General features: G+C 44.7%; 2 protein-coding genes across 2 annotated transcripts in view; both read right to left on the bottom strand.

Annotated features, from left to right (window-relative positions):
* Positions 1-3,348: 3,348 nt before the first annotated feature.
* DNAAF2 (dynein axonemal assembly factor 2) lies at positions 3,349-10,933 on the bottom strand. The gene is made up of 3 exons (XM_073637505.1): positions 9,363-10,933; positions 8,028-8,174; positions 3,349-4,658 (listed from the first exon to the last, which is right to left on the bottom strand). The coding sequence occupies exons 1-3, from the start codon at positions 10,836-10,838 to the stop codon at positions 4,218-4,220; spliced, it is 2,064 nt and encodes a 687-aa protein (XP_073493606.1). The 5' UTR covers positions 10,839-10,933; the 3' UTR covers positions 3,349-4,217.
* A 1,507-nt stretch (positions 10,934-12,440) lies between these two features.
* POLE2 (DNA polymerase epsilon 2, accessory subunit) overlaps positions 12,441-16,131 on the bottom strand; it is a 31,689-nt gene continuing 27,998 nt past the window's right edge. The window contains exons 19-20 of the mRNA XM_073638564.1: positions 15,806-15,873; positions 12,441-12,603 (exon numbers count right to left, since the gene is read on the bottom strand). Of these exons, the coding sequence (XP_073494665.1) occupies positions 12,585-12,603; positions 15,806-15,873 (87 nt within the window). The 3' untranslated portion in view covers positions 12,441-12,584. The remainder of the gene's footprint in view (positions 12,604-15,805; positions 15,874-16,131) is intronic.

The following is a 16,131-nucleotide window of genomic DNA, read 5'->3' as shown; positions in this document are numbered from 1 at the left end:
AATCTTCTGTTTGAAGAATGAGGCAAAGTCGTCGGCTGAGATGAGAGAAGAGGGAGGAGGTGCTGGGGGACGAAGGAGAGAGTTGAAAGTGTTAAATAGCTGTTTAGGGTTGTGAGATAGGGAGGATATGAGAGATAAGAAGTAGGTTTGTTTTGCTGTAGTGAGTGCGGACTTGAAATTAGTGAGGGATTGCTTGAATGCGTTGAAGTGCTCGATGGAGTGAGACCTTTTCCATCTCCGCTCCGCAACCCTGGAGGCCCGGCGCAGTTCTTTGGTAAGTTTAGTGTGCCAGGGTTGCCTGTTGAATGTGCGAGGTGTGGTGTGTGTGAGAGGGGCGATCGAGTCTAGAGCTGCAGCTATTGTGGTGTTATATGAAGCAGCAGCAACGTCTGCATCGTGCAAGGAATTTATGTCTGTGAGAGGAAGGAGGGATTCAGAGAGAGAGTGTAGGTCAAGGTGTTTGAGATTTCTGCGAGGGTGTGTGAGTTTGTGGAGTGGGGATTGTGCACCCGGAGAGGAGAGGGTAGAGAATGTGAGGAGGTTATGGTCAGAGAGAGGGAGTGGTGAGTTAGAGAGGTTAGATAGGGAACAGAGGCGGGTGAAGATGAGGTCCAGTGTGTGGCCATCTTTGTGGGTGGGTGTGGAAGACCATTGAGTGAGTCCAAAGGAGGAGGTGAGGGATAGGAGCTTAGAGACAGACGAGTGGGGAGTGTCAATGGGGATGTTGAAGTCACCCATTATGATAGTGGGGATGTCAGTGGAAAGGAAGTGAAGCAGCCAGGTAGTGAAATGGTCTAAGAAGGTGGTGGCTTGCCCTGGGGGTCGGTAAACGACGGCCAGTTGGAGGTTGGAGGGGGAATAGATGCGCACACAGTGCACTTCAAAAGAGGGGAGTGTAACGGAGGGTGGCAGTGGGATTTTGGTGAAAGCGCAGAGTTCCGATAGGAGGAAACCTACGCCTCCACCATGTTTGCCATTGGGGCGGGGGGTGTGGGAAAGGTGGAATCCGCCATATGAAAGGGCAGCTGGGGAGGCTGTGTCAGAGGGGGTGAGCCAGGTTTCGGTGATGGCGAGGAAGGAGAGTTTGTTTGTAATGAAAAGATCGTGGATGAAGGAAAGTTTGTTGCAGACAGAGCGAGCGTTCCATAGAGCTCCTGTTAGTATAGCTGAGGAGGTGGGTATTAGTTGGATGGGTATGAGGTTAGAAGGGTTGCGACAGTTTGAGGAAGGTCGTGGATAGGAGGTAGAAGTGACTGTGGGGATATGGCGAGGAGGACCAGGATTTGGAGAGATATCTCCAGCAGTGAGGAGGAGCAGAGAAAGTGTTAGCAGGTGGGAGGAAGAGAGAGCATGAGGTGGCTGTCTGTGTTTGGAGATCCAGGATTGAATGCTGAGGAATAATTTGGAGGAGGAGGTGAGATGAATGGGGAGTATGGAGGGAGAGATGAAGAGTTTCTTACTTGGTGTAGGGATTTGAGGGGTTATTAGAAAGTGGAGGACTATAGAGGAAAAAGTGAGAGCTAACAGAAACATAGTTAAAAGAGACTAAGTGGTCAAAGTGTGGGTTACCTGACTCCTGCCCTGACTAACTGCCTCTGAAATAACTGCCACTTCTCTCCGAAGCCACTTTGCACAAGAAGACGCGTGCACACCCCAGCACGCGTGCACCCCTTACAGAGAGTCTAAATATATAGGCCACATTAAACTATATCAGGTGTAGGGCATTGTGGGAACGGCTTGTGGATAAATTAACAGCTGGTCATTTGAACAGGAGATGGCTGGGTGATCAAAGACAGAGCCAGGACACAAGTCTCTGCAGTTTAACACCTCTAAAAATCAGATAAGGTATATAGTGGGGAAAGAAGAAACATATGTGAATATTGATTGGAGTGGGACAGATGAAGCAGGGGAATTATGCAGAGCATATACCAGAGAGACGGGTCAGCAGAGCGTTAGCAGACAGCATACATAGGAGCAGGGGAATTATGCAGAGCATATACCAGAGAGACGGGTCAGCAGAGCGTTAGCAGACAGCATACATAGGAGCAGGGGAATTATGCAGAGCATATACCAGAGAGACGGGTCAGCAGAGCGTTAGCAGACAGCATACATAGGAGCAGGGGAATTATGCAGAGCATAATTCTCCTTACCTCAAGGAAACAGAAGTGCAACTTTAGATGGAAAAGTTTCATATTTCTTAACTGTTCGTGTGTCGCTTTGTTTTTCTCTTTTTATACCTTTTTCTTGTAAGCAATGTTTTTTTTTTTTTTATATATATATTAAAACTTTAATAAGTCTAACCTAATCCTAACCCTTTAGTATCAGAATTACATAGCCATTGTGACAGCTTTTAAAAGCAAGTACCCCAGCCTCATCAGCTCTAAGTGACTCTAATGCACATAGTTTCTTTTGCTAAACCTGGAGACAGATTCCTATAAAACCAGACGACCTCTGTAGCTTATAGTCCTGCGTTCCCTCTGGTATTATGTCTGATGGATTGATATTTGGTTACTGTGAACCAACTGGACACAATTTCAGACTTCTTTGATAATGGGCTCGATATAAAATAAAGCATTAAGTCAACTTGTAGCTGTGGAAAAACTACAACGAGTAGTGGTCCGGAGAGTTGGATGTAATGCAGTGAGCCAATATCTAAAGGTTTGTCTACATATGGTAAAAAAACAAAAACAAAACACACATCACACAGGACTTTTTTTTTTTGTTAAATTTAATCTGCAACACAAAAACAATAATGAATTCTTATAACGCTTTGCTACAGTGGGATTTTTGGCCCCGGTAACTGCTGAATGTTCAGTCGTTGCCAGATTCCAGCAGCAGGAGCCATTTTCTACTTGTTTCGCCAGGATCCATTCACAGTTTTGGCAAAGAAATATACAGCGGAGACACGGACCAAAAGGATAATACATTTGTAAACAGGTTCAGGAAATCTTTATCTCTTTGGCACACAAAACAATAACTTATCATTAAGGCACAACCATCTTCTAGAAGAAGCAAACAACGCACAGGTCCAAGGGGGGGGGGGGGGGGGGCTGTCCGCAGCAAGGGAGATAAAAGTATCTTTAAAGGGGATGTTCACCATTAGAAAAACCTGACTGGTTTTGCCAATAAACAGCGCCACCCCTGTCCACAGGTTGTGTGCGGGATTGCAGATCAGCTCCATTAAAGCAAATCGGAATGAGCTTAGATACCACTCACAAACTGCAGACAGGTGTGGTGCCATGGAGCCATGTTTTTATTATCTTGTACAGCCCCTTTACATTAGACATTGTAGAATTGAATACTTATATTCCCCATAGGATAACACCGGGTTAAAAAAATGAAAAAAAAAAAAAAAAAAAAAAAATACGTTCCTCTGTTATTCCTCCAGGAAGTTATGAATGAACAGACTGCTGGGCGTTTAAATATAATATATATCCTTGACAATTGGACGTACCCCAACAGCATTGATAAGATGTATGATAATAGACTTCCAGGAGAGTTAACAGAGGAACTACACAATGCAAAGTTAGACGCCCCAGAATTATCTCACAGGGGAATACTACTGAAGTAAACATGTTAGGAAGACTGAGATACTGATCATGTTCGGCCTAGCGCAGTGGATGGCAGATATCAGTGTACAACGTCGACAGGATCCGTGTACCATGTTGCGCCCTGTACTAGGCCGAACACATCAGTATTGCCTAAAGGAAATGTGCAAAATCCAAACATAAGAGAAGATAGAAATACAGTGCCCACTCCCCCTAAAAAACATGAAGGGCTCAGAGCACTGATTTGATTTTGCCTCACGCAGGAGATACTATCATGCCATGGTAGTGGAGGTCAGGACACCGACTCCTGGGTACGGCCTCATTCATACGACCATATTTTCAGTTCTGTGTTAAGGCCGTGGGTCTCCTAACCTGAACTAACAGCATCAAATCATATACTAGGGCTGTTAGTTCAGGTCGGGTATTGCAGCGGTAACAGATTGGAAAATACAGCCTAATGCGCTAAAGCCCCAGAGAATAGAGACTGAGAATCCAGATCCCCCTGTATTCCACCTTCTCACATATTAGGAGAGCCTAGAAATCCAATCCATGCTCAGTACCGGCACATGTCTGACAAGTTTGATATAACAGAAAAAAAAAAAAAAAAATGCAACCTCTAAATAGTGATGGAATTAAATACCGCTACCCAACCATATCTGCACATAATAATCAGTCTAGATCAAACAACAAGGCATTGTCAAACGCAAAGGCACACTGTGTTCTGTGGTCGGGGAGGACGAGGGCAGAGCTGTCGCAGGAGGCCACGTCCTGTAGGACCTGCTCTGTATTGGAAGGGTTGGGCAGAGGATTCCGCACAAGCTCTGCACATTCCGGCAGATCATCTTCATCAAGTTCCTTGGCCGGTGTGCAGAGATACTCATCATCCTCAGTGGAGTGATCGGTGCCCGGTAGCTGGACAGGACACTGTGCAGCGGGTGAGGTAGGGCGGTCTACGGCTGGGTGTGGGCTTTGCCATCTTTCTTCTGTGGTGTCATCGGTATCGGATTGGTCTGTGTTATCAGAGCGGCTGCTCCCCAGCTTAGTCACCCCGCTCAGGCCTGATGATTGATCTCCGTCTGTCAATAACCTTTCCTCCTCAAGTTCAGGTTTCTGCAGGTTAAAAAGAGAAGTCATGAAATATTCATCAAGATCCTAATCCTGTTACATTACAATGAGGGGGAAGGTTGGAAAAGCCATTAATATAAACAATAATGGAGAGAATTTCAGTTTTTTGGGGGTTGGAAACAGTCAGCAAGGCTGTAGACCAGCATATCACTAACAGTTTGGCCCATATAAAAAGGATCAAGACGTTTCTGATGGACTTTTTTTGGGGAATGCACAGAAAAACGAGCAGTCTCACTCCATTATATGGGCACAGCCGTTGGTGACGTGCTGGTCTACAACCTTGTTGACAGTTTCCAATTAGCTTATCTGTTTCTACATCCCAAAAGACTGAAAGAAATTCTCGGCATTAAAGCTTTTTATATCAGTGGATTTCCAACTTTCTCCTCACTGAGGGGAAGGTCGGAAAAGCCATTAGTATAAAAAACAATAATGGAGAGAATGTCAGGTTTTTTGGGTGTAATAACTGATAAGCTAATCGGGAACAGTCAGCAAGGCTGTAGACCAGCACGTCACTAACAGTTTAGCCCATATGAAGGAGTAAGACTGTTTTCCGAGGGACACTCCTTTTATCCATATAATGTTAGTGATGTTCTACAGCCTTGCAGACCATTTACAATTAGCTTTTCTGTTTCTACACCCCCCCCCCCACCCCGCCAAAAAATAAAAATAAAAAAAAATTTGCACTAGTTCTCTCCATTATGGCTTTTATATCAGTGGATTTTCCCAACCCCCCCCCCCCCCCCATTGTAATACATTACAATAAAGGGAAGGTTGGAAAATCCATTAATATAAAAACCATAATGGAGAGAATTTGTGGCAGAGTTTTTTTGGATTGCATGGTGTATTGTGTACAGACATGTTCACATGCAGCATACTTCTGAGACAGGTCTTCTTGGGTAATGGGATTTGCAGATCTCCATGGGGAGGCTGCAAGTACCAACCACAATACACTGTACTGCAAAGACTTTGCAAGTGCACACTACTTACCTAGGAATCCAGTAATCTCTTATATACTGCAACGGTGGTCGGTGACGTTGGTAATGAGCTGCGGACTATAGAACAAAAAAGGACCTCTTTGCAATTTTTTCCACTTGATAGATAACAAAAACAAGAAGAGGCTCCAGACCGAGGTCCCTGATCCAACTGGTGCCCGACCTGCATTGCCAGGAGAGGTGGCTGCGCATGCTCCAGCTCCACACACAGAACACACAGGCCTTGTGGCCTCCTCTCCTGTCACTGCAGGTCGGGCACCAGCTGAAATTGGAAACAGCTCAATGCTTGTGAGACCGTCTCTTTAAATACGAGCATGACATGAAAAAGCAAGTATATAAATAAAGAGCACGAAAAAGTATATGGCAACATTTGCTGTATACAGGTCCCGAGAGTTACATTGGCAGTATGGTCACATAGGCAGTCTGTCACTTATGTAAAAAAGGAAAGACTATAGAGCCAGAGTGAAAAACCCCCAAATATTATAATTATATCTATCGCATCTATCCACAGGACAGGGGGTCCTAACACACATACAAGTCTGGGGGTAGCAAGTCCTTTATGTGAATGGAGTCCATGCATATGCATTATCCCAGCTCCATTTTCTGGCCATATGAGTTGTAGCCATCAGTCTTGAGCGAGTATGTTCTGTCCGAGCAGTTACAGCTGCTTGGTGATGTGGTTGAATCGCTCCCGTGTGCATGATTTGCGACTGTTTGACAGTTTTATTACATGGGAGGAATGTCTATTTCTTACACATTCCTCCCATGGAATAAAGCTGTCAAACAGTCGCAAATCATGCACACGGGAGTGATTCAACCATATCACCGAGCAGCTGTAAATACTCGGAGCTCGGCCTGTGCATACTCGGACAGAACATACTCGCTCAACACTAGTAGTTATACATGTGCACAAATGCCCTCAGACAAAAAAAAAAAAAAAAAAAAAAAATGGGATGGTGGGAACATGTGCACTGGCACTCCATTCACATAGAGACCCAGGACAGTCAAACCCCATTAAGCATACATTTATTATCCATGTGTGGGATAATAATCCCTTAAAAAAAAATATATAAATATATACAAAAATTGACACCAAGAAACTCAGCCATTGTCTGGACCTACAAGGGACATGTATCTATATTGCATTGGATGACACTTTACAAACACATTAACCTTAAGAATTTCTCCACCACTTTTTCATTGATGTCTGATCGGCAGGGGGTGCGGGTGTGGGTGTTGGACCCCGGCCGATCAGCTGTTATAGGTGTTGGCAGTAAGATATACTCACTCCTGATAGTGGCTGTGGCAGGGTACAGCACATCCGCCTCCTATTGATTTGAATAGGAGGATGTGCAGTACCCTGCCTCGGCCACTATCAGCAGATGGAGCAGCTCCACAAGTAAGTACTTCTGGCAGCAGACACCAATATGGCTATGTGCCCACGATGCAGAAATGCTGCATATTGTTTTACGCTTCTCCCTGGCAGGAAAAACGCATGCGGATTTCCCGCCAGGTAGAAGAGTCTGTGAAGAGTCTTTGCATACATTTCTGCATGCGGGTTATCAAGCGATTTTAGCATCACTTGGAAAGTGCTTGACAACTTGGTCACACTATATAAATCCATGCAACCGGCATGGATTTATAGTAGTGTGACCAAGTTAGTTAACAAAAAAAAAGAATAAGAATGGTAAAAAAAATAAATAAAGTTTATACTCACCTTCAGATGTCTTCCCAGTGTTTTGTCTGCTCCGTCCAGTGTCTTGCACTGCTCGCGGTTGTGTGAAGGACCTGCGATGACGTCATTGAGCCATGTGACATCATGGCAGGTCCTTCACAACAACGCAAACATTGCAAGACACCGGGAAGACATCGGAAGGAGAGTATAAACTTTATTTTTTTATTTTAAATTCTTATTTTTACAGGTTCTATGGTACCCAGGTCTGGATGAGAGTCTCCTCTTCTCCAGACTTGGGTACCATCCGCATATTGAAACGCATATAATCCGTGAGCACAAATGTACCGGCACTGATTATATGCGCCTGAATGCAAGGCAATGGCGGCGATTACGCCACACTTCCACAAAATTAATGGACATGCTGCGGATTTTTGAGTGTAGCATAAACGCTGCGGAAAAAAAAGCAGCATGGGCATTGACATTGCGACTTGTCATTGGGGACCATGGGGGGGGCGGATTACCAAGCGTTTATGCTGCGGAAATTCCGCAGCATAAACGCTTGAAAAAAGCATCGTGGGCACGCAGTCTAATAGCTGATCAGCGGGTGTCAGACCCCGGCCAAGCAGATATCAATGAAAAAGTAGTGAAGAAGCTCTTTAAAGAATAGACATTTAGGTGGGAGCTTACGTTCAGCCGGATGTGGGTCCTTCTATCAGTCATTTCCATGACATCTATCAGCGGCTGATCCACCGTGGTCGACCATGGAATAGTAGAAGGGCGCAAACCATTTTCTAAGAACTCAGACACGTTCTCCTCGTTAATAAACCTTCTCTCCTACAAAATAAAAAAAGGGAAAAAAAAAAAAAAAAAAAAAATGTGTCAGATATCATCTTGCATACAATTATGAAAGTAGCCATTAACCCATTCTGGAATTTTATTACTGGTTAAACAAGCACATTCATTCACTGGTTAAACAATGGGAAGGTATATTTTAAGCAAACCTGGTTTGCTGTGTACATGTGGCTGTGCACTGAGAGATAAATGGATATATCTCCATCTACAATGACCCAGGACTCAGACAACCCACCTATCATGTTACAGCTTGCAGTTATCACACGTGCCAACAGGTGGCAGCACTGAGTCATCACAATGTAATGCTACACTAGGCCCGCAGCCTCGCACCCACATCCAGATCAATGTTTCCAAAACGCCAGTCCTCACAGCCCCCAACAGATCATATTTTTTTTAGGATTTCCTTAGTATTGCACAGGTGAGAGAACCCAAGGCAATTTCTGATGCCTTGATAAGTATTCCATCACCTGTGCAATGCTGAGGATATCCTGAAAACATGATGTGCGGGGGGCCGTCAGGACTGGAGCTTGGGAAACAGGGTACCTGTACCACTGCAGACTCAGACTACAACTCCCAGCAAGCCCTGGACCGCCTGAGGCTGATAACACCAAAGAGAACTGTACACTAATCAGCTTTTAAAGCCAAAATGATCTCAATTCACTGCCATAAAGATAGTAGCTAACAACATGGGAAATACAGAACAAGAACCAATAATGTAACTGGACCCCACAGTACACATCACTCAATTACATAGAACCGTGTTCACACATCAATGTGTCACACACCAGTTGTAGGTCTCCAGACTCAAACTCAACAGCCTCATGGGAATATAAGAGGCTGTCAAGTTCAGATCAAGAGACCTGCAACATTAGTTCACATGGATGTGTGAATCCGGCCTAAGGCTGCCTGTGTTAAGATTTTTAAATTGGACCACACCCAGACACATCCTCAAAATCAGATCAGAATAGCACATGCTCCCAGATCTCATTTTCATATATGTGATTTTAATGCAGAGTCAAACTGTGAGCATGTAAAATTCTGATACATCAATGGGTCCGTGTGCTGTCCAATAAAAAAAAAAAAAAAAAAAAAAAAAACAACCAGGTCGCACACTGACATCTCACATGGATGTGTGAACGCCGCTGAATACTGATCTACCCCATTACCCACCTGCAGAGAATTGCTGTTTACACCAAAGAAGAGGTTCTTCCACGGTCCGAAGCACTCAGAGGATTTGGTCAGCTCGATGACCATGTTGTCCGCTGACACGTTGACGGCAATATAATGTGTATTCAGGTTATACTGTGGCAGGAACGACACAAATAAAACGTACGGAGAGTTCCCAGTCTTCACACAAAACCGGATTTCGCACTGGTAGCTGCTGGCCTCTGAGGTGACGCTGTGCTTGTCGATATCCTTCACGTGGATGATGAGAGTCAATGTGGTGGCATCCTGGGAGCAAGTAAATATGGGACATTCGGGGTGGTCTTGAGGTAGAGAACATAGGGGGGGCATCTCGGTATTTTCAGCGATCCCGTTGGGTTGGGGGGAGTCATCGTCTTTGGGGGTGCTGGCTGGTGGATGAGCCGGTATAAGTTTGGGGAGGTTCTGCTGTACTACGGGCACCGTGATCACCAGCTGCCTCTTGATCTTGTTGAATTGGGCCGTGCCCCGCTCGTCCTCCACCAGGTAGGGCAGCTTTAGCTGCAGCTTGTAGGCCGGTTTCTGGGATTCCAGGCTCAGATCTTTGTCTTTGATGTGAAGGTTGACGTCATTCCCGCAGCCCAGCAGTGGCATGTCCACGGTAATCACCAGCTCCTTGGGCACGGGGCTGGGCGCAGAGTCCCTGGCGTCACGGTAGTCCTGTAGGTCCACGTAGGAGCGGTGTCGGATGGTGTACCGTGGGACGGTGGGCTCCAGGGGAGTTGGCCTTTCTCGGTGGGGCTTGCTGGGCAGGGGCCGGGTGGTCTTCCTGCTCCTCTTCTTCTCATCGTAGGGATAGGGGAAGCGTAGCGGGTCGGCAGGGTCCTGTGGCTTGGGGGCCGCTCCTGCCAGGGGTTTGCGGATTACGGCAGTTTGGGGGACCCCCTTATACTTCTCGCTCAGGGTGGTGACGTTTCCGGTGTCCAGGTTGACGTTGAACTGCTGGGACACGGTGTTCAGGGCGGTCAGGTCCACCATGGAGCGGAACTTGTCACTCTTGGAGGCCAGGCGCAGGGTGTCCGGGTGGAAGACTACGTCGTAGATGAGCTCCCTGCCGCCCCCCGGGCCCTGCTCCTCTCTGGGTAGGGTCAGAGTGCAGGGCAGGCTCCAGTGCGTGCCGAGCCGCCCGTCCTTGTCAGTCCCGGCCACACAGTGCGGCTTACGCACCACAGCATTGGTGCACAGGTTCAGGTAACACGTCTGCCGCCCGTCCACACTGGTCCGCAGCACATGTCCGGCCTCGGGGTGCACAAACTGCACGTCCATGCCTCGCTCCCGCTCCATCTCACGGATCTCCTCCTCGTAGCGGCGCCGGTTCTCCGGGTTGCTCAGCTCCTCCGCATACTGAGCGAAAAGCTCCCGGAAGCGGGCGTCCTGGAAAGCGACCTTAAAGCGCTCCAGCTCCTCCGAGGTCACGCTGAGCTCCTCCAGCTTGGTCGCCATTCTAATCCTGCACTGATCACCTAGGAGACAGGCGCACAGTGATGAGCCGAGAACTGATCTGCCAAAGGACGCGCAGTGATGACAAGATAAGGGCACGGAGACAGGGCGCTGATTGGCTATCAAGTGATCACATGTTTGAAAGCCACACCCTCAGCCAATGGGGAGAAAGCGTCGTGCTGGTTGCCATGGTGATCAGAGACCGCGGTTATTTACAGAATAAGCGGCCGTAGAGCGTGTACGGAAAGCTGCTGTGTACACAAGGAGGGGGCGGCCGTGTCCCAGCCTGCACTGCAGTACAGCCTGGGGGGCTATATTGTATAGAACATGGACAGTCACATACTGGCTACAACAGGTTTAATCACAGCAAAGCTGTTTAGTAATTAATAATGGTCCGGATGTATGATCGGGGGGCTGTGACCTCCCGGGGTCAGACCCTCTGCACAGTCTGCTGCATATGATGCTTATTGGCTGTTTTCCGTTATGAAGGTTGAAATTTGCAAAAAAAAAAAATCTGGGGCAAATCTGCATCTAACACCTGTAAGATTAGCTGTAGCCAAAGAGCAGGAGGGAACAAGGGGCCACATGTGAATCTATAGAGAAAAGGGTTATTCTGTAGGTTACATGCACAATCACAACGCAGGAGCTCAGATAATCAGTGTGCCGTGTGAACGCGGCCAATGAGCAAAACCATCATTGGGGGGGAATTAGCTTTTTGGATGCACAAAAGATTGTTGTTGTCGTGGCGTCGTCCTGCGCACACGGCTCGCGCTGATGGGAACTATGGCAGCTTGAGCGCACTGATCTATCTATTCTCTGAAGCACAGCCTGATAGTGTGAACAGGCGATTAAAAGTCCACAAATGGTCCCAACAATGCAAAATCAGGTCCTATAACCCATCGTCAGGTCTCATTCAGACCTCTGTAATTGTTCTACATAAAAACGTGGATCTCTGTACATCAGTGGCTCACATACGAGTGTCCTCAGTGTTGGGTCAGTTTTACCATCACGTATGTAAGAATAAATAGACATAAGCTTTCATTACATGTTCCTCATGGACGGCACACAGATTGTACACCGATGCCATCCATGTGATTTTCATGGACCCATAGACTTGTATAAGTAATTAGGATCCGTGACGCGTTTATAATTATTTTTGAAAAAAAAAAAAACTAACGTGTGACTAGCACCATAGACTGAAGGATACATGTTCTATCCATGAAAAATAGAAGTCTGACTAAGGGGTTACGGATCATTGGGGTACGATCCAGACAGGGAAACTTACACTGGATTTTTCTCTGCAGACAAGATATAATGATATCTGTTTGACAGACGCCTGTCTGTCATTGTGAAAATCTGTGTATACAACAGAAATCCTTAGCTTTTTTGGAAAGAAAATGTGGAATTTGCACAAATTAAGTAAGCCGAATGGTGTCATTAAAATAAGCCTGGAGCATGTGCCGTATCTGTAGAGGGGTCTTATAGTGCACCTTCAGACACTTATTACAAGGATTTATGTTTGTGGATCACCTATGACAATGGAAAACACAATGCAATGACTCATGCAAACCATCATGTATCATTTCTGAATTATGAACCCAGTACAATCATTTACATATTATTTATTACAAAACATTTTCTAATTAGCAAATACATAAAATACACAAAATGTACATTAAAAAGCACACATTTTTGTACGGAGAGGGTCTTAAAATCTTCGGTCGCCACAAACTTATCCTCATTGTCCAGTCAAACATTCTGCAGTTTGCTAAAACACAAAAAAATGAATGTTATTTCACATCACAACAATAAAAGCCTCTAATCCAGGATTCCCATTGAGAGAATGACTTTAAATGCTCCACTTTAAATATGACCTACCAAGTGTGGGATAGAAGTAAACATATTTTGGGAATTGGAGGATTTACAAACTATACACAATCTGAAATATATAAATTAATAGGTTTTAGCAATTGGGAACATAGTGGTATATTCCTGGTATCTCAGCTGCTGAGAGACGGGTCACTTAAAAGTTTTGAACAATTAAACACTGATTTTATTCTTCAACATAAAGGTTTTTTTTAACAATATTTGCAATTGTGCAGTGTATTCAATGCACAACTAAGAGAAAACACCATTATAGTTCATGCAATTGCCAGGTCTGTGAACACAAGGGGCTTAATCTCGTCAGTATATACAAACAATTATCTCTATTTAGATACAACAAAGTGTGAGGGGGGATTTGTGTCCCATATCTGAGGAGCAGTGCAATGAGATGCTGGACTTAACACCTAAACCATCCTTGTCTGAGTCTCAAAGATGATCCCAACTTTTCCTTATTCATAGTGTTCAAGATTCCTGGGTATTTTATTTTAAATTGGAATATGGGTGGATGATACATCTCCAGGATGTGAACAACGAGGTGCCCACCTAATGCACATGATGTGTGAATATTGGGAGCTATTGGAATGGGACAAATGCCCTTATTGAATATGTATTTGGGGTACAAGTACAATCAGAACAAAAAATCTGCATTATCGGTGGGTGCGGATTCACATTCTTGATATAGCCATTTTACAAATGCTATTTCAAGCTAGAAAGTGGTTGGCATTGAACTGGATAGACCATACCGCCCCAACAGGGGAAAAACTACAGTCTAAAATAAATAATATTTTATGTATGGAAATGGGAACTTACATTAAAAGAAATAATCTAAAAAATAAAAAAGTAAAGATATGGGAACAATGGCTAATTACACTGGGTATAGCATCTGAAAATCCTAGGAACACTATTCTATCCATTTCTATATAATAAATTAGACGACTCTATAGACTCTTATATGGGTCCATAAACATTTATTCACATTGTCAGATATTATGCTGCATAATATAACGCACGTTTCCATCCGAATAACATTCATTTGTTAGTACAGTGAGTGGGCGGTCCGGCTGTATTCAATTATCTCTTTATCCCTAAGCGACTTTATATTTTGCAAATACAGATGTGTACGTCAATGTTGATAAATCTATATGAATTGGTTTTCATATAGGTTGAAGTTTGTGTACTGTCGGTTATTGTCTTAATGTTTGTAAAAAGGAATAAAATGTTGGTGAATTTCTTTGTTCACAATAAAAATGATATCATTTAAAAAAAAAACTCCTCTAAATCCTGCACAAGCCAAACTGATGGAAGCTTCTAATGGATGTGTTTTATGCGCTGCGTGTTTCCATAGATCTGGTGTAAGAAATAAGGTCGATGTGATCAGTGTGTACCACCATGGAGCTAAATTTGTAAAGGTCATGGACTTCACACCTAAGACTCCTTGACATGCCCGGCCATCAGACATGCTGTCTGCACTGCCAGATCGGGAAATGTGATCACTTGACAAGTTTTTATCAAAGGGGAGAATCACTTTGCAAGTGAAAGGCAATGCGCTTCTGAATAATCTAATCACCTTTTAGCAGTAAGATAACATTAATGGTGGCCATATGTTTGAACTGTTTTACATGCGCTCATACTGCTGAAATCTACTCCTTGTGTCTCCCCGGCTTTCCAGTGAGTGGTGGAAGTTAAGCTGCACTTTACACTTCAAGATAATCATGACCGAGCATTGATAAAACCACTCGACAATTATTTTGCCATGGAAACAGGCTGCCGAATATGTTTATTATTGCTGCTGTTTATTATTATTTATTATGCTTTGCTTATATAGCGCCATCATATACTGCAGCGCTTTACAGACATCATCATCACTGTTGTCCCCATTGGGGCTCACACTCGACATTCAGCAGTCTTCCAGTATTGTCTACCTATCAGTTTGTCTTTGGAGTGTGGGAGGAAACCGAAAAACCTGGAGGAGCAAACACGTGGAGAACATACAAACTGCTTTCAGATGTCCTTGGTGAGATTCGAACCCATGACCCCAGCGCTGCAGTGCTACCCACTGAGCCACCGTGCTGCCCCTGCTCAAAAGATCAGACGGACATAGGTTCACCGTCCTATGTAAATAGGACTCGTGCTGATGAGAACTATGGCCGCCAGTGCGTACTGAGCGATTGGCGGTTGTATCGTGTCGTGAGTCATTCCATGTAAACGGACCCTTAGCCACTTCCAGACAAATGATCAGAAACATTGAAATCAAATAGTTTGATTCATCTTTCATCATTTTGGAGTCAAGACTGCATGTTATATGGTCATACAGTCCAACAGACTGGTAGACCAGCTGATGAATGGGCTATTCCCATGATTAACAGATCTAAATGTTTTCGCAGTCCAATAGACAATGAATGAAGCAGTCAGGCATATGTGCGGCCATCGCTTTAGGCCTCATTCACACATCCTCGCGTCAATATATGAGTACGGACCAGCTGCAGGTCTCCTAATATGAACTTGGCAGCCTCATAGATATGGAGTTGTTGTGGTCGGGTGGGGAGACTCATGGTCCAACACTAAATTGTGACAAGCGGATTTGTGAATGCGGGCTTATTCCAACCAGGCATTTCAAAGCCCCATTCTCGGGATCAGTGTGGGCACTAGCAGACAGATCCTTGGGATAGGTGATAACTGGAGATGAGCAAACCCGAACTTAAAAGTTTGGGGTTCGTTGCAGACAGAGTCCGGTGCTAAACGCCGAACACAGACTTCTCCCGGGAGCCCATTGCAGAGAAAGAGAAATTTCCAGCTCAAAAGTTCGGGTCCCCATTGTTTTCAATGGGGTTCGGGTTCTGGTTCAAGCTCGGGTACAATTCGGGTACCTGAACCGAACTTTGGAATAAAGTTCAGGTTGTGTAACAGAACCCAAACTTGCTCGGGTCAGCTCATCCCTAGTGATAACTTTTAATGATGTGAAAAAAACCTTAAAACAAGTTGAAATAGAATAAAATCCACCAGATTTACTACGTGGCGAGACACAATCCCTGAACCCCTGCTGCACACGGAGCAGCCCCGGCATGTACTTGTACCCAGACTCTTACCTATCTTCTGCTGTTTTATTAGAAGGATAATAGACTTTAAAGGAGAATCCACTTCTTGGAAATGAACCCTGAAAAAATAATAATTAAAAATGAATAAATGCCGTGTAGTACATAATGACCGCTCCTCTGTGCCCAATGAGCGGCTGCCATGTTTTATCCTCCACGTGGTAAATGTAGCACATATTGATATGTTTAGACCTTTTCAACGCCATAATAATTCAGAGAAGGGTCACATCTAAGTTACTGACATATTGGACAGATTACCAACTGTAGTTTATTAATGCCAGACAGGTTAATTGCCTAATGTGATCTTCAGCAACACATTG

This window comes from Phyllobates terribilis, unplaced genomic scaffold (genome assembly GCF_046119375.1).
Source record: "Phyllobates terribilis strain yellow unplaced genomic scaffold, ASM4611937v1 Scaffold_7__3_contigs__length_470593459, whole genome shotgun sequence".
In the NCBI taxonomy this organism is placed as follows: domain Eukaryota; kingdom Metazoa; phylum Chordata; class Amphibia; order Anura; family Dendrobatidae; genus Phyllobates; species Phyllobates terribilis.
The sequence above is the reverse complement of the archived record's forward strand: the minus strand, read 5'-3'. Positions and strand labels throughout refer to the sequence as shown.